Source organism: Crinia signifera, chromosome 5, assembly GCF_055691185.1.
Source record: "Crinia signifera chromosome 5, ASM5569118v1, whole genome shotgun sequence".
Lineage (NCBI taxonomy): Eukaryota > Metazoa > Chordata > Amphibia > Anura > Myobatrachidae > Crinia > Crinia signifera.
Window position 1 is genome coordinate 81,493,946 of NC_139221.1, and position 20,916 is coordinate 81,514,861.

General features: G+C 47.1%; 1 protein-coding gene across 1 annotated transcript; it reads right to left on the reverse strand.

Annotated features, from left to right (window-relative positions):
• Positions 1–266: 266 nt before the first annotated feature.
• LOC146005712 (uncharacterized) lies at positions 267–2,405 on the reverse strand. Its single transcript, XM_083145137.1, has one exon. It carries the CDS (start codon positions 2,403–2,405, stop codon positions 465–467), a length of 1,941 nt encoding a protein of 646 aa, XP_083001263.1. The 3' UTR covers positions 267–464.
• Between the last annotated feature and the right edge of the window lie 18,511 nt (positions 2,406–20,916).

Here is a 20,916-nt window from a genome sequence, read left to right on the forward strand (position 1 = left end):
ACTGCTGGGTCTTGTTCAGTCTTATCCTGGGCACAATCATCCAGCCTCCTGACATCTCCTCCACACCTCTCACAGAGGAGTCCTAGTCACTATCATGATGTAATGCTGACACAGCCATTTTGTCAGTCAGCACCTCAGCAGCGCAGCTCCTTTTTTTCTACATCCTCACTGTCCTCCCCAACCATCACCAACCGTCACTGGTCATCTGACATGCTCCTGACCTTTTGTGCAGCTGCAAAGACTGCTGGGAAAGATCATCCTTGTAATCAAATGCGTTGTACCACACTTCAGAGTCACAAGTAATACATCACTTAGCAGGGTATTACATACTAGCCCACTAGAATTCTGCATGTCCTCATGCAGTAGGTAATCTTTCCAAGTCCAATTAAGAATAGTCTCTTTAACATTATCCTTTTTTAGGTAAACTTTTGTACAATAGGTAAATACATAGATCAGATAAAAAATTACACTCTACATCGCAAGCTAATGTCTGAATATATGGGACACCTTTGTTTCTTTCCTGGCTTTCGACAAACCTTCTGCATAATTAATGCTACCTCACTAGAGCTAATTTCAGTATACTCATGACTCTGGGGTTTATACCCTGAGGGAGCAAACTTTAAGGGCTCTTTTGGAAGATTATAGGATTCTTCAAAAATAATAGATTCAGACTTTTGTCTAACAGAATCTAAGCAATTTGGTTCAGGGAATCCCAACCTCTCTGCTATGGCTGAGTGGGTATATCTTTCATTTTGTTCCCTACAGCCAGCAGCACTCAAATCTGCTTGGTTGGATTGGATGACGTTGGAATAAGTATCCTCCATTTTTGGTTTGCTCTGACATAATAATTCTGTAGGAACTTGTGATCTGTCTACTTCCTGCAGGTTTTGCTGCACCATTTCACTCTGTTTTCTTACATTTTGTTCAACTGTTTGCCCCAACAATTCCCTCTGCTCTAGGACATCGTTATATTTTTGTCTGTGTTCATATGGTCTCCTTGGATAGTAAGGTGGAAAAAGATGCCTCTGGTAAGGCTGTTGAAGATCAGTGTTCCCTTCTTTTGGTGCACATTCAACTTCTTTGGGTTCTTCTCCACCATCATTGTTTTGATAGTGATGTTGGTAGTTACATGGTGAATCTCTTTGACGTGGATAGTGCCTATATTGAATGGGATCTACTGCACATCTGCTTCTTTGCAGTGGAACACCACCTGGACCAGTTACATTGACAGCCTTGACACCCTTTTCTCCATTCACTACTTCAAATTCAACAATTTCTCCACTTTCCAGGCTTCTGAAGTACTTTTTAAGATTCAGCTTTTGAATTGCAGAATAATGTACAAATACATCTTTTTTGATGCCAGTTCCCTTTATAAAGCCATAACCACGTGGTACACTAAACCATATGACCTGACCCAAAATTCTTCTTGCGCTGACTCGCTGAAGGTCACAATCTGTTGTTACACCAAACACTTTAACTTGGTTCTGCAATACTGCATTAGGACCTGCATCCACTGTTTTTTTTGCTTCTGAAGGTGAACCTATTCTCTGTGTTCTTTCAGAGTTTAAATTCTGTGCTTCTTGACAACTGTGTTCAATATGTCCACTTTGTTTACAACATTGACATAAGGGTCTTTCCTGAGTGTCAGACTGATAGGTAGGCCATCTTCCTGCATTCCTGGGGATCTCCCATCTTAAATGATTTTGCAGTCTTTGATCTGAAAGCCATTTTTTACATTTTGTTGATGCTTGTCCTTGTTTTATGCCTTTTAATTCCTGACACACCTTCTGAAGTCCTTGCATAAGCTCTGCAATTACCTCAAACCAATCAGGATGAGAGGGTACTTGCATATGTTGTATGATGGACTTTTTAAGTGTGGTTGAATCTTGTTTTCCATCGTGACTAATATCGGAGGGGCCTCTAGCCTCTGACAATTCTGCCATTTCAAAACTGTCAATTTCAGAAGTTTTATCCACTTCCAGAATTTTCATAACAGTCTCTTTGAATTCGGAGAATGAAGAAACTGGGTTTAGAAATTTCCACATTCGCAACTGACTGCGCACTTCCTTCCCACAAGCTCCTTCAATGAATAGATTTAATAATGTTTCATCATCTCGTTGGATCTCACGAGGGTCCAGGTCCTTTATTTCTTGAAGTAATTCCTGCAAACTAAGAGCAAATTCTCTTAATGACTCTTGGGGCTGTTGCTTCCTTGCAAAAAAGTTCTTCTTCAATTCGGACACAGTTTGTGAATTGAAAATAGTGACAAGATTTTTGAAGATATCTTCAACGGTTCTCCGGTTTCTGTCAGGCCATGATTTAACTTCACGTAAGGCAAGGCCTGTTAATTGCCCAATGAGGATCTCCACTTTCTGTGCATCACTAAGTGTCAGTATTTTGAACATTGATTGTAATTCGTACTTGAAATCCTTAAATGCACTTGTACCTGGTGTACGTGTATCCCCAGAATAATTTGGCAACCATGGTGCACCAATGTAGTATGGCATATTAATTGAAGATGCTATAGACACATTTGGACTTTCTTTGTACAATCTTTGGCCTGTATGATCAACTGGTTGATCTTGCTGTGAAATCTTTCTTTGCTTGAAGGGAAACCTGATTTGGACTCTGTAGCAGATCCTGTTCGCGGACGCCAAATTTGTAACACCAGTATGTATCGTTAGCGTATCAAGAGGTGTGGATTGCTCCCCTGTTCTGTTCGGTTATGGATTTCCCCTACCCAAGCAGAGAGGCCAGTGGTTCCCAAAAGTATATGACCGATAATAAAAAATGTAGTCTATTTTATTACACTGGAACTAACAGTAAAGTATGACTTTATGTAAGATACACTTTAAGCAAATGACTGTACTTGAAAGTAATCGGTCTTCCTCTTACAATATGTTACATAACAAATTACTAATGTTGCTAAAAAAATTACATTACTATAGTAAGGATACAACTGAAATTGAGAAACCTTTTGCTAGGAATAGAAAATAAGCAAAATCTTGCAAAAAAACAACTGCAAATATACATAACATATATAACTATCGTTCATCAAATTTATATACTATGTCCCCAAAGTCTAGTCCTGTGAATCTTCACTGGCCAGTCTTAAATGATGCACAGATTACTCCTTTCAAAGCTGTTGCATTTGGTAAATTAATATATGGCTAAAATCCATTGGCTAAGAGACGTTACTGTTCTCCCTTGTCTGGTGCTGGTCCCTTGTGAAGATACTTCATTAAATCCTTGTTAATTCTTAGAAGACTGGCTAGAATACTCAGCAATATTGTAATGTACTGTCCAATTGTATTTGTCTCCAAAAGTCTCCAACTTGCGTTGTTTTAGTCTGTTTATTCTACTTTTCATTTATAATTAGCTGTAATTGTGCAGAGACTATCATTGAAGTGGTATCTTAGTGGATCTTGCCTGACAATGGCACAGTGTCTGTGTGATGTCTCACCGCATGTATAAAGATACCTTCCATTAGTTTTTATCAGCAATAAAGTTCTGGATGCTCCTGAGTATTTCTGCACTATAATAATATCTTTCACTAAAGTCAGCTTTCTTAACCACAGGCTGTCATCTTGGAGACAGTATATTGGGCCACTGTCACCTTCCTCTGGTGCTCTCTAATACACTTTCTCCCAGTACCTTCCTACTGCTGGGTCTTGTTCAGTCTTATCCTGGGCACAATCATCCAGCCTCCTGACATCTCCTCCACACCTCTCACAGAGGAGTCCTAGTCACTATCATGATGTAATGCTGACACAGCCATTTTGTCAGTCAGCACCTCAGCAGCGCAGCTCCTTTTTTTCTCCATCCTCACTGTCCTCCCCAACCATCACCAACCGTCACTGGTCATCTGACATGCTCCTGACCTTTTGTGCAGCTGCAAAGACTGCTGGGAAAGATCATCCTTGTAATCAAATGCGTTGTACCACACTTCAGAGTCACAAGTAATACATCACTTAGCAGGGTATTACACCTCCCTCGCCATACATTACCATTACCAATTGTAAGCATATCTTTGATAAATATCCTCCTTACAGACACAGCAGGCTTCTTCTGAACACTTCTAGTCCAGCACTTATTTGGTGCAGACAAGGAAATGGGTAATTATGTCCTGACAATACAGTGTACAGCATACAAAATGGCCGACAAGCCTTGATGAACAGCACACGTGGCACACATATCTCTCTCCTTATGTACACACCACTGGAGAGTGGTATAGTCAGATGATTATCGATTTTGGCCACACTTTATTTCATACAAACGGAGAAGAGGAGACGCCCAATCCCATATAGGCATAGGCGAATCCAGAATTATGGTAATGGCTGGTCCCAGATCTAGACATAATAGAAGGGGGACCTTTGCGCGGCGCAGCCACGTGGCAAAAAGCGGCGTGGCCTCATGGGAAGTAGGCATGGCATCACAAAAAGGGGTGTGGTATTACAGTTTAGACCATACACAGTAATGCCCATTACACATTTTAGCAAACTCCGTAATACCCATTACACATAAAGCCACATGCCGTAATGCCAATTACACATAAGGCCACACACCATAATGAGATTTAGATTTGGGTGCGGTTTTTCTTCAAATTGAGATCTATATTGCAGTGTAGAACTAAAGCAGTCAGTATTTTCCCTGCACAGAAACAAAATAACTCCCCCAAATCTAACTCTCTGCACATGTTATATCTGCCCCACCTGCAGTGCACATGGTTTTGTCCATTTGAGAAGGAATTTGCCTCTAAGAGTGAATCCAAATAAGGCCCCAAAAAAAACCCAGGGTCCACCCCGGGATATTTGTATGATGTGAAAGGGGTATTATAGAGTAGGTTAGTTGCTGGGTAGTCTAGGCCTTGTCTTTACATCTGCAGCAGGGATTCCCAAACTATGATCAACGCACCTTTTATAGTTCAGGTTTTAAGGATATCTGTACTTGTGCATATAATTAAACTGACTGGGGTACTAATTAAGTCACCTATTCTTAAGCATGGGTATTCTCAATACCTGGACTTTTAGGGTGCCTTGAGTACAGAGTTTAGTAATTACTGTCCTAAGGTATTCCAGTCCTGGCCGGTGTTCTGGGGACAGTTACATCTTATTTTCTCTTGTGGAGTGTCACTGCTGTCTGTTCAAAGCAATAAGTCACCGATACTGCCTATAATGTGGAAACAGTTCCCACTTCCTATCTCCTATTCTAAATGTCCATTGGACTTTTCTTGCATTCTGCTCTAAAGGGGACAATAGCCACCCCCTTCAGCTGGGTTGCCACAGGACCCCATACACAGTAATGCCCTTTACACATTTTAGCAAACTCCGTAATACCCATTACACATAAAGCCACACGCCGTAATGCCAATTACACATAAGGCCACACACCATAATGCCAATTACACTTTGTGCCACACATCATGATGCCCATTACATACTATATAACAAACCGTAATGCCCATTACATATTTGCCACATAAGTGCTGCTTACCTACGTGCTCATTGCTAGGGGGTTCTTGCTTGATGGCACCATAGTACCCATTAGACATGATGCCGCACACCATAGTACCCATTACACATGATGCAGCACACCATAGTACCCATTACACATGATGCCGCACACCATAGTACCCATTACACATGATGCCGCACACCATAGTACCCATTACACATGATGCTGCACACATAATGTCCCTTACACATGATGCTGCACACATAATGTCCCTTACACATGATGCTGCACACAGAATGCCCCTTACACATGATGCTGCACACCGTAATGCCCCTTTACACATTAAGCCACACATTATGCGTAATGCCCCCACATACCGCCACTTGTAGCGTCCCTTAAGCAATGCTCCCAAAAGTGCCACTTACTGTAAATTTTATGTGAGCCTTCTCTGCTGCTGCAGGGAGAGATGGAGAGCGGTGCAGCTGCTTCTATGGGGAGAGGAGCAGAGCGCAGCTCAGAGCACGCTCCCACTCCCCTCCTGGTGTCCCCTCTAGCCGAGTGGACATTTGAAATATTGTGCGCGCTGTTGTTGTGCGTGACGCCGGCACCACATGATTAAAGGGGGGGGGGACGGGCTGAGGTGAAAGCGGGGAGAAGAATTGGAGTGGAAGCTGCAGGGGTGACAGTCATTGACAGCTGGGCAGAGAGCAGGGGGCTGTCCGGCTGTATTCAGAGCACTGCAGGTCACGGCTGTTTGAAATAATTCCCCTTTCACAGAAAATGCAGGGATTTACCCGGGAATATGGGAAATATGGTCCCAGGATCATGCAGGGACATTCCCAGGCTGACCCCTTATACATCAGCCTAGTCCCTGCATTTTCTGGTGTGAGGGGGAGAGACAACCACTCCCCTCTCCCTACCCCCCTTTAACCAACCAGCTATATCTTCAGAACCAACTGACCCTTTCACATGAGACCAGTATCATATTGAAGAACTTTTGAGTTGGCTTCGAATGATTTTGGTCCCGTGAAAAAAAAAAAAACGGTTTAACCTCAATATCCCTGGAACCAATTAACCCATATGGATCCAGCCTGGTATCAGATTGAAGGCCCAGCAATTTGGGTTCGACTGAGATCAACCTCGAGCTTCAGTGATGCCGAAGGGGGAACTAGCAGCCGTTGAACTGGGTGGGGGTCGGAATTAGAGGGTCCCATGTTATCCTATAGAGAAAACGTTCCAGCTTTGCCTGGCAGTATCTCCGGTTCCTGGAGACACGGGCTGGGCTCGTTGGAAAGCCACATCCCTCAGCTACAAAATGGGCTAATGGGTGGTCCGCTGCACCCCCGGACCACCCCCTAGATTCGCCTATGGGTAGGCTGCTATAGTTACACACATTGGGGGAAATTTACTAACAAAAATTAGTTGAAAACGAAAATACGACTTGTTTTGGCGTATACCTATTTTTGGCATTTACTATGCCAAAAATACGAATGTTCGTATTCATATTGATGGGACATTCGTATTTGTATTTACAATACGAATGAATACACCATCGATCGAATACGACAGAAATCACCATTCAAAAGAATGGTGATTCCTGATTTACTAAGCGGCCGTATTGAAAATACGGCCACTATTTGGTGTAAAACGGACGCGAATTGCATGCCAAATACGGCAGGAAAATACACTTTCTTTTCCTGTCGTATTTGGCTTTAGCCTGCACGGATCAGTGAGATCCGTGCAGGCTTCAGTGTTAAAAAAATAGAAAAATAAATAATTATAGAAACCGGCGTGGGGTCTCCCCCCCCCACAGCTGTAACCAGCACCAGGCTGAAAAAACCGGGGCTGGTAATAAAAAAAAAATCAGGAAACCCAAGAAATAGGTGTTCCCCGATTTTTTTTAAACCAGCCCCAAGCTCCATGGCCGGGGCTGGTTCCCAAAATACGGGGGACAAAATGACTAGGGGTCCCCCCCGTATTTTAAGAACCAGCCCCAGGCCAAACCAGCCAGCTGGGTAATGTCACAGCCGGGGGCAGGGGCGGATTGGCCCACCGGGAAACCGGGCCATTTCCCGGTGGGCCGTCCCATAAAAGACATGAAGCGGCCGCTCACACTGCTGGCCGCGGCCACAGCACTTTGCCCAAAATAAATATGGCCGCGGCCAGCCTCATCGCTGACAGAAGGTAAAATGGCCGCGGGAGGGCTGGTGCGCATGTGCGGCCGCACGCAGCTCCTCCCGCGGTACTTTACTGTGCGCGCGTCTGCTCCCTTCCCTTGCCTATGTCAGGAGGGGAGGTCCGTCCACGGCTGCTGGAGGAATGCACCGCAGTCAGTGCCAGCCGCGGGGCAGGGAGAGCACAGCAGACAGGTATCCTAGAGCCGGAGGTCCCCGCTGGAGCGATGCAGAGATAGACAGGAAGCATCCTCCCTTCAAGAAGGGTAAGGTTAGTAATCCACTGCAGGGTATCCCTTATACTACACCCCCCATCCTAACTCTGACCATATACCCCCCCCATAACTAAGACCATACACCCCCTGAAGTAACTTTGACCATACACCCCCCAACCTAACTCTGACCATTCACCCCCCAGCCTAACTCTGACCATAAACCCCCCAAGCGTAACTCTGACCTTGCATCCCCCAGCCTTACCCTGACCATACACCCCCCAGCCTGTCTCTGACCATATACCCACCCAACCTATCACTTACCATACAACCCCCCCTACCCTAACTCTGACCATACTCCCCCAACTTATCTCTGGCCATACACCCCCCCAACCTACCTATCTCTGACTATACACCCCTCTAGCCTAACTCTGACCATACACCCTCCCCTCATCTCTGACCATACAACCCCCCAACCTATCACTTACCTTACAAATCCCCAGCCTATCACTTACCATACACCCCCAAGCGTAACTCTGACCTTGCATCCCCCAGCCTTACCCTGACCATACACCCCCCAGCCTGTCTCTGACCATATACCCACCCAACCTATCACTTACCATACAACCCCCCCTACCCTAACTCTGACCATACTCCCCCAACTTATCTCTGGCCATACACCCCCCCAACCTACCTATCTCTGACTATACACCCCTCTAGCCTAACTCTGACCATACACCCTCCCCTCATCTCTGACCATACAACCCCCCAACCTATCAATTACCTTACAAATCCCCAGCCTATCACTTACCATACACCCCCCAAGTGTAACTCTAACCTTGCACCTCCCCAGCCTAACTCTGACCATACAGCCCCCAACCTGTCTCTGACCATATACCCCCAACCTATCACTTACCATACAACCCCCCAGCCTAACTCTGACCATACTCCCCTCCAACTTATCTCTGGCCATACACCCCCAACCTATCTTTGACTATACACCCCTCTAGCCTAACTCTGGCCATACACCCTCCCTGTCTATCTCTGACCATACACCCTCCCTGTCTATCTCTGACCATACACCATCCTCACCTATCTCTGACCACACCCCCCCAGCCTAACTGTGCCCATACACCCCCCAACCTATCCCTGCCCATACACCCCCGGCCTATCTCTGACTATACACCCCCCCAACCTATCCCTGCCCATACACTCCCCCAGCTTATCTCTGACTATACACCCCGCTAGCCTAACTCTGGCCATACACCCCCCAGTCTATCTCTGACCAAACTCCCCCCAGCCTAACTCTGACCACCCCATCTGCATCCTAACTGACCACATACCCCTCTTGCAGCCCTACTCTGACCACACCCCCCCTCACGCAGCCTAACTGACCACACACCCCTTCCCGCAGCCTAACTCTAATTATACACCCACCAGCAGCCTATGCCGCTCCTGCAGCCTATACCTAGCTATACACCCCCCTACAGCCTACCCTTATCCATCCATACGCACTGCCACAGCCTAACCATACACACACACACCCACCCCTGCAGCCTAACCACTCACACAGACAATATATAATATGATACAAATAACTCCGCAAGCCTAGGCCCAGCTCAACTTCACAGCGGGAAGCAAACCAAAAGCACCTGACTTTACTTTAATCAGTGCTGTCACCTGTGCCTAGCGGTGCCCCCTTCTCATCCTTCTCCACTTGTGCTTCCCCCCATAATCTGTAGGATGGCTCTGGCCGACCCACGGGGTCGGCTTGAAGAGATGAGCTCAGCTGACCCATGTGGGACAGAAAGAGTGGTGTGCTGGCGCTGCTATGCAGGAGTCAGGAGTGGGAAATAGGAGCATCCCTCTGCAGCTGTCTCACCTGTGTGAGCCTGCTTCTGATAGCAGAGGGAGTGACGGAGGCTGGGACCCAGGAGCTGCGGAGAGAAGGTGAGATTCTGGTTTCCTTTCCTTCATATCCTGCCCTGCTTCGACTACTCCAACTGGCCTGTTTCCCACTACTACTCTCAGCTTGCCAACTTATCCGCACTACCACTTCTCCAGTCTGCCCCTACTTCCCACTATGGCTCTCAGCTGGTCCCGATTCCCACACTACCACTCCCAACAGCTCCCTCCTTCCCACTACTAATTCCAGCCTTCCCCCTGCTTCCCAATACTACTCCCTGCCTGCCGTTTTCTCCCCACCACTACTAACTGCCTGCCCTCTCATCCACACTACCTCTACCAGTCTGCTTTCTGCGAACCACTACTACTCCCAGCCTGCTTCCCACCACTACTACTCTCAGCCCGTACACTTATCCACACTGCCTTTACTAGCCTGCTTTTTGTTCACCACTACTACTCCCAGCCTGCTTCCCACCATTTCTCCTATCAGCCCATCCCCTTATCCACGCTACCTCTACCAGTACTACTAGCTTTCTTTCTGCTTACCACTACTACTCTCAGCCTGTCCCCTTATCCACGCTACCTCTACCAGCCTGCTTACTGTTCACCACTACTACTTCCAGCCTGCTTCCCACCACTTCTACTATCAGCATGTCCCCTTATCTGCACTATCTATACTAGCCTTCTTCCTGCTCAACACTACTACTCCCAGCCTGCTTCCCACCAACACTCCTCTCAGCCTGTCCCCCTATCCACGCCTACTCTACCAGCCTGCTTCCTGCTCACCACTACTACTCTCAGTCTGCTTCCCACCAATACTGCTCTCAGCCTGTCCCCCTATCCACGCCTACTCTACCAGCCTGCTTCCTGCTCACCACTACTACTCTCAGTCTGCTTCCCACCATTTCAACTATCAGACGTCTCAGTGGGCGAGATTCTGCAACAAAAAAAGCCGTAAATACCTAGTTTTCAGGGATTTTACCGCATTTTCATACGCAGCAAAGCCCCGCCGCCGGGGCTTTGCTGCGGGGGATTATGCCAGGTCTAGATGGCGTAACCCCATGGAAGTCTATGGGCTTCCCTTTGCGTCCCCCACCGTCTTACGCCGATCTGCGCCGCTCCCCCTCACCTGTGTCCGGGCAACCTCCTGCTGTGCTGCCCGGACCAGTGATCTCCTCCCTGCACCTCTTCCGAGTGCAGGGAGGAGGAAGTGGAGCCAGGGAGGGAGGGGGGACCCGCTGCATATCGCCGGCCACAACGCAAAGGACAGCTCTTATCGCAAGAGCTGTCCTTTGCCTTAATGATCGCATATGTTAGTGCATATGCGATTATTAACTATGCGAATGCCAGCGATGTGAAGCCGCATTTATTAGAGAATCCCGCCCCTTATCTGCACTACCTCTACTACTCTCAGCCTGCTTCCTGCTCACCACTACTACTCTCAGCCCATCCCCTTTTCTGCACTACCTTTACTAGTCTGCTTCCTGCTCACCACTACTACGCTCTGCCTGTCCCCTTATTCACGTTATCTCTACCAGACTGCTTTCTGTTCACCACTACTACTCCCAGTCTGCTTCCCACCATTAATGCTCTCAGCCAATCCCCTTATCCACACTACCTCTACCAGCCTGCTTCCTGATCACCATTACTACTTCCAACCTGCTTCCCACCACTTCTACTGTCAACTTGTCCCCTTATCTGCGCTGCCACTATTCCAGCCTGACCCTGCTTCTCACTACTACTCCACACCAGGGACGTGCAGTCAGGGGAGGCAGGGGAGGCAGAGCCTCCCCTGTCATAATGATGAAAATAATAAAAAGAAGATATTTATATATCTTCTTTTATTATTTTCATCATTTCTACCTCTCCGGCTGCCTCCCACTGCTGCATTTGAGAGTGGGAGGCAGCGGGAGAGGTGCCTCCCGCTGTTTACATTGAAACACCGGGCAGCGGGGGGCGGGAAGGGGTGGGCAGGGGGGCAGGGTGCAGCAATGGGCTGTAAAAGCCCATTGAAAATGAATGGGGAAGCGGCACTTATACTGGTGCCGCAATGACAGCGGCACCAGTATAAACGCACTCCCCCAGATGTGATTGGGCCAGCAGATCCAGTGCTGGATCCGCTGTCCAATCACACATGCAGGACTTGTGAGACGATGCAGCAGCGCAGGGCGCGGGCAGCGGGGAGTCCGGCGCCTGTTGGAAGATGGACTGCCGCCGTCACCGCCGTGGAGAGGACCAGCCGCCGTCACCGCCGAGAAGACAGGTGAGTTCGCCGGGTGGAGGGAGGGCAGGTGGGGCGCGCGTGTACCGGCGGCGGGGGGTCCTGTAGTGATAGCCACAGCCGCATCTGTCAGCATGTCCCACTCAGACCACCCCAGCAGCAACGGGGTTAATTCGACGCGCGTGTACCGGCGGCGGGGGGTCCTGTAGTGATAGCCACAGCCACGTCTGTCAGCATGTCCCACTCAGACCACCCCAGCAGCAACGGGGTTAATTCGGGGGACTCAGACACCTGCAGTGCTTTAAACAGAGAAATGTACGTATGAGACTACCCTGTGCCTTCCATCCCAGACGCTTCATTTCCAGCCAGGCTATGGAAATTAACCCCGTTGCTGCTGGGGTGGTCTGAGTGGGACATGCTGACAGACGTGGCTATCACTACAGGACTGTTCTGCACCCCCCCCCCCCCCCCCCCCCCCCGGTACCAGTGACGTGCGGTGAGGTCAGTGCCTCCCCAGGCAATGACCTCACCGCACGTCACTGCTCCACACGCCCCCCTGCTCCCCTCCAGGCATCATTGTACAGTACCCACCCTAAACATCACCCCACCTTTGGCATATAACCGCAATCCAATACATCCCCAGCCTCCAAAATATACCCTTTCCTAGATGCACGGCCCCAGGGACATACAGAACTGGCCATACCCCCCTCCCTCCAGGTAAATAGACTGTACACGCTAACCCAAGACCTCCTAGACACAGTATCTGCAGTCTAGGGATATATACTTTACACCCCAATTGTTTTTCTATTGTGGAGCACAATATGTTTTTTATTTTATTCCTGTGGGGGCTAATGTTTAATGATTTTTATTTTTATTGGGGGAGGGGGGGATTGTTGTCAGTGTGTTTTTTTTCTCTGTTTGGGGCCAATGTGTTCATTCCTGTGGGGACAGATGTTTTTCCCCCTAATAAGGGTCAGTTTGTTTACCTATCGGGGTCAATTTAATATTTTCTGTAAGGGTAATGCCTTTTATTGTTTTAAGTGTATTATAAATGTGTTCTGCTTTCCTAGCGGTTACAAGGGGTTGGCTATTCAGACACATTATGGGTGTGTGATTGAAGTGTTACGGGCGGGTTGCTGAAAATAGGGTTGCTTACAGAGAAGCTGAATTATTCGTCTTGGAGACGGATGCTGAGATGGATGATCTGCATCTAGGATAGGGCAGGTGAAAGTTTCAATGGTGCAGTCACTGGTGGTATTGTTAAGGCATTTGCATAAAGTTGCAGATGCAACTGCAGCAAAAGATGCAAGGAAGGCCGCAACTGCATGCAACTCAAATTCTTGAACTAATTGAGCATCTACCACTATCTGTACGTCTATTAGTAGGGATCCTGCCCCTCTTGAAAAACCCCGCCCCCTCAGCAGACCCCGCCCCCATTAGGGCTGCTTTCATAAATTTCCCGGGCTGGTTTTCCATCCCAATCCGCCCCTGGCCGGGGGACACTTTTTATATAAGTTCCCACGGCCAAAACATCACCCTACTGACCAGTCAGCCTGCCCACCAATAAAGGACTTACCTGACCAGGCTGAAGCCTGGTGCTGTCCCCGGTGACCCTGTGCGGTGGTCACCGGGCTGAATTCAGTGTAAAAGAAAGATAAAACTATTGTTTAATACTGTGGAACTAATAGTCCCAGCAAGCCTCCCCCACAAAGCTGGGACTTGGAGAACCACAAGTCCCAGCATGCGGGGCATTAATGGGCCCGCTGGCACTTGTAGTTCCACAGTATTAAAAATAGTAAAATAAACACACACTGACACACAAGAAAATAAAGCTTTATTACATCCCAAAGCCCATACATACTGATACTTACCTATATTTATCCCGTCGGTAGGTTCCTGGGTCCGGGGCTCCGTGGTCCAGGGGTTCGGGTCTCCGTGGTCCGGCTCCGGGATCCAGGGGTCCGCAGAAATCCATCGGGGACCTGTGGAAGGAAATTCTACTCACAGGTCTCCTCAGGCGTAGATCGCGTCCTCTTCTCTTCGCCGTAGATAAGATTGATAAGCTGACACCAGCGAACAGGAGAAGCGCTGAAGGTTAATCTTCAGCGCTTCTCCTCCGAATGATTCTATTGGCTGCCTAGCGGCCAGTGGCGTAGCTTGAAATTTTGCGCCCCCCAGCCAAAAAAGTCTCTTGCGCCCCCCCCCCAGATTTAATTATTAAAAAATGTATTCATCACAGTGACTGTGTTCAATCCCTCCCTCTTGCAGCCACACAACTGTCCCTGTGCCCGCTCACCTCACTGTGTGGGATCCTGCTGTCGGTCTCTGTGGAGAAGCCACTGCTGCCGCTCTGGGAGAGATGCTGGAAGAAAGGAGAAGGATGCACCTTGCAGAGCGGGAGGATGCGGAGCTTCTCAGCTTCCAGCGATGCTGCTGCAGCTGCTCTGTATTTGGCAGCTGCAGCAATGACTTGGTGCCACAGTTGCCACCCCCCCCCCTTAAATTTGCCCCTGCCCGCCGCAAAACGGGCAGATTGTAGTGGCTATATGGCGCCGCTGGACGTTACTCCCGCACGTTACTCGGGAAGTTACTTATTTTGAGGAAGCAGGGACTCAGGGAGGCGTTGCGCTCGTTGCTGTTGATCTGCTGCCTGTGTGACACCGACAGCGGCACCAGGTATCAGCGGCGGATGTGAAGTACAGAGAGCACGTCGCGTGCTCTCTGTACTTCACATCCGCCGCTGATACCTGGCGCCGCTGTTCCACACGCAGCTGCAGCATTATACTCACATGGGCAGGCAGGGTATTTTAACCCCTTCCCGCCGCAGCCTGTTTTTGCCTTCCTGACAGAGCCCTTTTTTTCAAATCTGACATGTATCACTTAAGTGGGGATAACTTTTTTTTGCTTTTACTTATCCCAGTGATTTTGAGATTGTTTTCTCGTGACACATTGTACTTCAAGTTAGTGGTAAATTTGGGTCGATACAGTCTGTGTTTTTTTGTGAAAAATACCAAAATGTCGTAAAAAAATGGAAAATTTAGCAATTTTCAAAATGTTAAATTTTCTGCTTGTGAGACAAATAATCATACCACTCAAAATAGTTAATAACTAACAAAGACCATATGTCTACTTTATGTTGCCATCATTATTTCAACCTCCTTTTAATTTTTTTGGACACTAGGAGGCTTAAAATATGAATAGCAAATTCTCAAATTTTCAAGAAAATTTCAAACACTGATTTTTTTAGGGACCAGTTCAGTTCTGATGTGACTTTGAGGGACTTGTATGTGAGACACCCCCATAAATGATGCCATTTCAAAAACTGCACCCCTCACAGTATTCAAAACAGCATTTTGGAAGTTTGTTAACCCTTTAGGTGTTTCACAGGAATTAAAACAAAGTGTAGGTGAAATTTCAAAATTTCATTTTTTTTTGCAGATTTTCAATTTTAATACATTTTTCTAAGGAACACAGTAGATTTTACTAGAGAAATGTGACTAAAAATTGATTCCCCCAATTCTTTTGTTTTCATAAATATCCTATATGTGGCCCTAGTGTGCACGTTGACCAAACCACAGGCTTCATAATAGAAGGAGCACCTACTTGATTTTGGAGCCTCCTTTTTATGAGATTATTTTTAGGCACCATGTAGGTTTCTAGGCACCATAAGATGCTAAAAGTTAGGAACCCCCCCACAAGTGACCCCATTTTGCAAACTAAACCCCTCAGGGAATTCATCTAGGGGTATAGTGTACATTTCAAACCCCCAGGGGTTTCACCAATTGTGGTACAACTGGGCTGTGAAAATGAAAAATTACATTTTTTACACAAAAATGCAGTTCTGGCTCAAAATTTTTCATTTTCACAAGGAATGAAGGAGACAAAGCACCCCAAAATCTGTGCCCCAATTTCTCCCGAGTACGGCAATGCCTCACATGTGACCAAAAAATACCATTTGGGTGCATGGCAGGACTCAGAAGGGAAGGAGTGATATTTGGATTTTGCAGCACAGATTCTGGTGGAATGTTGGTGGGTGCTATGTCGCATTAGCAAGACCCCCGAAGCACCAATACAGTGGAACCCCCCCACAAGTGACCCCATTTTGCAAACTACACCCCTCAGGGAATTCAACTAGGGGTATAGTGTACATTTCAAACCCCCAGGGGTTTCACCAATTGTGGTACAACTGGGCAGTGAAAATGAAAAATTAAATTTTTTACACAAAAATGCAGTTCTGGCTCAAAATTTTTCATTTTCACAAGGAATGAATGAGACAAAGCACCCCAAAATCTGTGCCCCAATTTCTCCCGAGTACGGCAATGCCTCACATGTGACCAAAAAATACCATTTGGGTGCATGGCAGGACTCAGAAGGGAAGGAGTGATATTTGGATTTTGCAGCACAGATTCTGGTGGAATGTTGGTGGGTGCTATGTCGCATTAGCAAGACCCCCGAAGCACCAATACAGTGGAACCCCCCCACAAGTGACCCCATTTTGCAAACTACACCCCTCAGGGAATTCATCTAGGGGTATAGTGTACATTTCAAACCCCCAGGGGTTTCACCAATTGTGGTACAACTGGGCAGTGAAAATGAAAAATTTAATTTTTTACACAAAAATGTAGTTCTGGCTCAAAATTTTTCATTTTAACAAGGAATGAAGGAGACAAAGCACCCCAAAATCTGTGCCCCAATTTCTACCGAGTACGGCAATGCCTCACATGTGACCAAAAAATACCATTTGGGTGCATGGCAGGACTCAGAAGGGAAGGAGTGATATTTGGATTTTGCAGCACAGATTCTGGTGGAATGTTGGTGGGTGCTATGTCGCATTAGCAAGACCCCCGAAGCACCAATACAGTGGAACCCCCCCACAAGTGACCCCATTTTGCAAACTAATGCCCTCAGGGAATTTAACTAGGGGTATAGTGTACATTTCAAACCCCCAGGGGTTTCACCAATTGTGGTACAACTGTGCAGTGAAAATGAAAAATTAAATTTTTTACACAAAAATGCAGTTCTGGCTCAAAATTTTTCATTTTCACAAGGAATGAAGGAGACAAAGCACCCCAAAATCTGTGCCCCAATTTCTCCCGAGTACGGCAATGCCTCACATGTGACCAAAAAATACCATTTGGGTGCATGGCAGGACTCAGAAGGGAAGGAGTGATATTTGGATTTTGCAGCACAGATTCTTGTGGAATGTTGGTGGGTGCTATGTCGCATTAGCAAGACCCCCGAAGCACCAATACAGTGGAACCCCCCCACAAGTGACCCCATTTTGCAAACTACACCCCTCAGGGAATTCAACTAGTGGTATAGTGTACATTTCAAACCCCCAGGGGTTTCACCAATTGTGGTACAACTGGGCAGTGAAAATGAAAAATTAAATTTTTTACACAAAAATGCAGTTCTGGCTCAAAATTTTTCATTTTCACAAGGAATGAAGGAGACAAAGCACCCCAAAATCGTTGCCCCAATTTCTCCCGAGTACGGCAATGCCTCATGTGTGACCAAAAAATGGCAGGACTCAGAAGGGAAGGAGTGATATTTGGATTTTGCAGCACAGATTCTGGTGGAATGTTGGTGGGTGCTATGTCGCATTAGCAAGACCCCCAAAGCACCAATACAGTGGAACCCCCCACAAGTGACCCCATTTTGCAAACTACACCCCTCAGGGAATTCATCTAGGGGTATAGTGTACATTTCAAACCCCCAGGAGTTTCACCAATTTTGATACAACTGGGCTGTGCAAATGAAAAATTACATTTTTTTACACAAAAATGCAGTTCTGGCTCAAAATTTTTCATTTTCATAAGGTATGAAGGAGAAAAAGCACCCCAAAATCTGTGCCCCAATTGCTCCCGAGTATGGCAATGCCTCATATGTGACCAAAAAATACCAGTTGGGTGCATGGCAGGACTCAGAAGGGAATAGAGTGATTTTTGGATTTTGCAGCTCAGATTCTGGTGGAATGAATGGTGGGTGCTATGTGGCATTAGCAAGACCCCCGAAGCACAGTGAAATGATGAACCTAATAATCCATAGATGTGTGGTATATTTTAAAACACTCCTTTATACATAGGCCGGGTTTGTCGGGGCAAGTTTCACAGTGGAAAATAGTATCCTTTCTTATTCCCTTTTTATAGCAAACTTTGCACCTTTTTTGTGTCCTGCCCTTTTTTGCAGTGGAGGGGATTTCGTTAGGAAAATGCTAATACGGAGGCCAGTACTAGAAGTACTGGGGCCCTCTGCCTGCTGGTTCCCAAATATTAGGCCCTTTATGACTTCCTCTTGAAAGTGCATAAATGTCCCCCTCTGGCTGGTAGAACGGAATAGCACGTAAGCGTTATACAGTGCCATCTGGATGATATACACGGCCAGCTTCTTGTACCAGATTTTTGTTTTCCGCAGGGCAGTGTACAGCTTCAGTACCTGATCTGAAAGATCCACTCCGCCCATGTACTTATTGTAATCTAGGATACAATTAGGTTTTGAGGTGTGGGTACTGGTACCTCGTACAGGGACGGAGGTGGTACTGTCTCCATGAATTGTTGTCAGTATAAGGACATCCCTCTTGTCCTTATATTTGACCAACAACATATTTTCGGTGGATTGTGCCCTGCTTTCACCCCTTCTCAGTACTTGGGCAATGTGCGTTTTTGGGAGGCCTCTTTGGTTCTTGCGCACAGTACCGCAAGCTGCTGTACCTCTTGAACCAAGGGCCTTAAACAGGGGGATGCTAGTGTAAAAGTTATCCACATAGAGGTGATAACCTTTATCCAGGAAGGGGTGCACTAAATCCCAGACAATTTTTCCACTAACACCTACGAGGGAGGGGGGGCATTCTGGCGGTTCAATTCTTGAATCCTTCCCTTCATATACCCTAAACCTGTGGGTGTACCCTGAGGTGCTTTCACACAGTTTATACATTTTTTTGCCATACCTTGCCCTCTTACTGGGAAGGTACTGGCGGAATTTAACCCTTCCTTTAAAATGTATAAGGGATTTGTCGATACAAATAAATTTTTCAGGGATGTACATCTCTGCAAATTTGGCACTGAAATGATCAATGACCGGCCTGACTTTGAATAGCCGGTCAAAGGTGGGATCATCTCTGGGTGGGCACTGTGCATTATCGGTGTAATGTAAAAATTTAAGGATTGTCTCAAAACGAGTCCGAGCCATGGCCATACGGTAAAGTGGGGTGCTGTACAGAACATCTGTACTCCAATATTGCCTAATTTCTGGCTTTTTTACTATGCCCATATGTAACACCAGACCCCAAAACGTCATCATCTCTACTGCATCTTCAGGGGTCCACCTAGCAAATGATGACGTGGGGTTTTGAGCAATAAACTGCTGGGCATATAAATGACTTTGGTCCACCATTAAATTTATAAAATCATCAGAGAAAAATAATTTGAAAAAGTCAATTTCTCTGAGACCTGTTGAATCAAATTGGATTCCTGGGATGGCCAAAAATGCTGTTCAGTGATGTACGTCACTGATCAGCGCTCAGCGGCCACAGGACACCCACAAAAGCAACGTGGGTGTAAAAACAATTTAAAAAAAATAAACCACAGCACTCTCCAAAAAAAAAAACAATTTAAAAAAACTGCATAAAAAAAATTATATCAACCCTGTGCCAAAAATGCTGTTCAGTGATGTACGTCACTGATCAGCGCTCAGCGGCCACAGGACACCCACAAAAGCAACGTGGGTGTAAAAACAAAACCCCACTGCACTCTCCCAAAAAAAAAAACTGCAGATCAGTGATGCAGTGATGCAACACTGATTAGCAGTGAGGGGCAGCAGGCACGCAACTGTGGGTGCAACCTGACAGGGTATATATATATATAAAAAAAAAAACCTGCACCCCCAAAAAGTTGCTGATCAGTTAATTTATACTGATCAGCACAAAAGGGGGGGCAGCAGTCAGTTGCACAGGCAGCACAACCTTTGGTGCAACTGACAGGTATATATATAAAAAAAAAAAACCCTGCACCCCCAAAAAGTTGCTGATCAGCACAGATATACTGATCAGCACAAAAGGGGGGGCAGCAGACACAAAATATAGCACTCTCTATCACTATCTCTCACTATCTCTCACTATCTGTCACTATCTCTCACTATCTGTCACTCTATGACACTGCAGCAGCAGCACACAGAAAGTCACAAGATCCAGGAAGCATCCAGCTGCTGGCAGCACGCTACCAGCGGTGATCAGGTAAGTATCAGGCAAGGATCAGGTCAGTATATCACGACAGATTGGCACGGTGACCGCTCTGCACACAATTCCAGACCGGAATGGCGTCTGCAGCGCAGTCACCGTTAGTTTAAATCACGCGCCATGGCTGTGATTGGTCCGTCGGTCCGACGGACCAATCACAGCCTTGGGGGCAGGTGGGGTGAGGTGGGGTGAGGTGTGGTCATCACCGGTGACCCCCTCACACCCGGCGGTGATTGATCCCTGTGTTACCGAGCGTCTGATTCGCCGGTAACACAGAAAAACGCTGCGATTGGCTGTTCACATTGAACAGCCAATCGCAGCGATCGCCGACGGGGGGGAGGCATCACCGCCCCCCCGGGCATGCTGGGACATGTCTGCTGTCAGGGACAGCAGACATCGTCCCTCTGTCACCGCGTCCCTAGACGCGGTGACAGTTTAAAGTCATGACGTATATATACGTCATGTGTCGGGAAGTACATCCCGGCCATGACGTATATATATACGTCAAATGTCGGGAAGGGGTTAAAGGCGCCCCGCAGACCCTGGCTCCCCCAAGCCACCGCGGTGGCTGCCTCAGCATAGTTACGCCCCTGCTAGCGGCCAATCAGGAGCCGAATTTTGCAGCTCCTTAACCTTAAGCTTGTGTCAACCTTCTGTCTATGTCGACCATTCTTAGGTGCCGACCTAGTCACTGTCAACGATTAGTGGACGACGTAG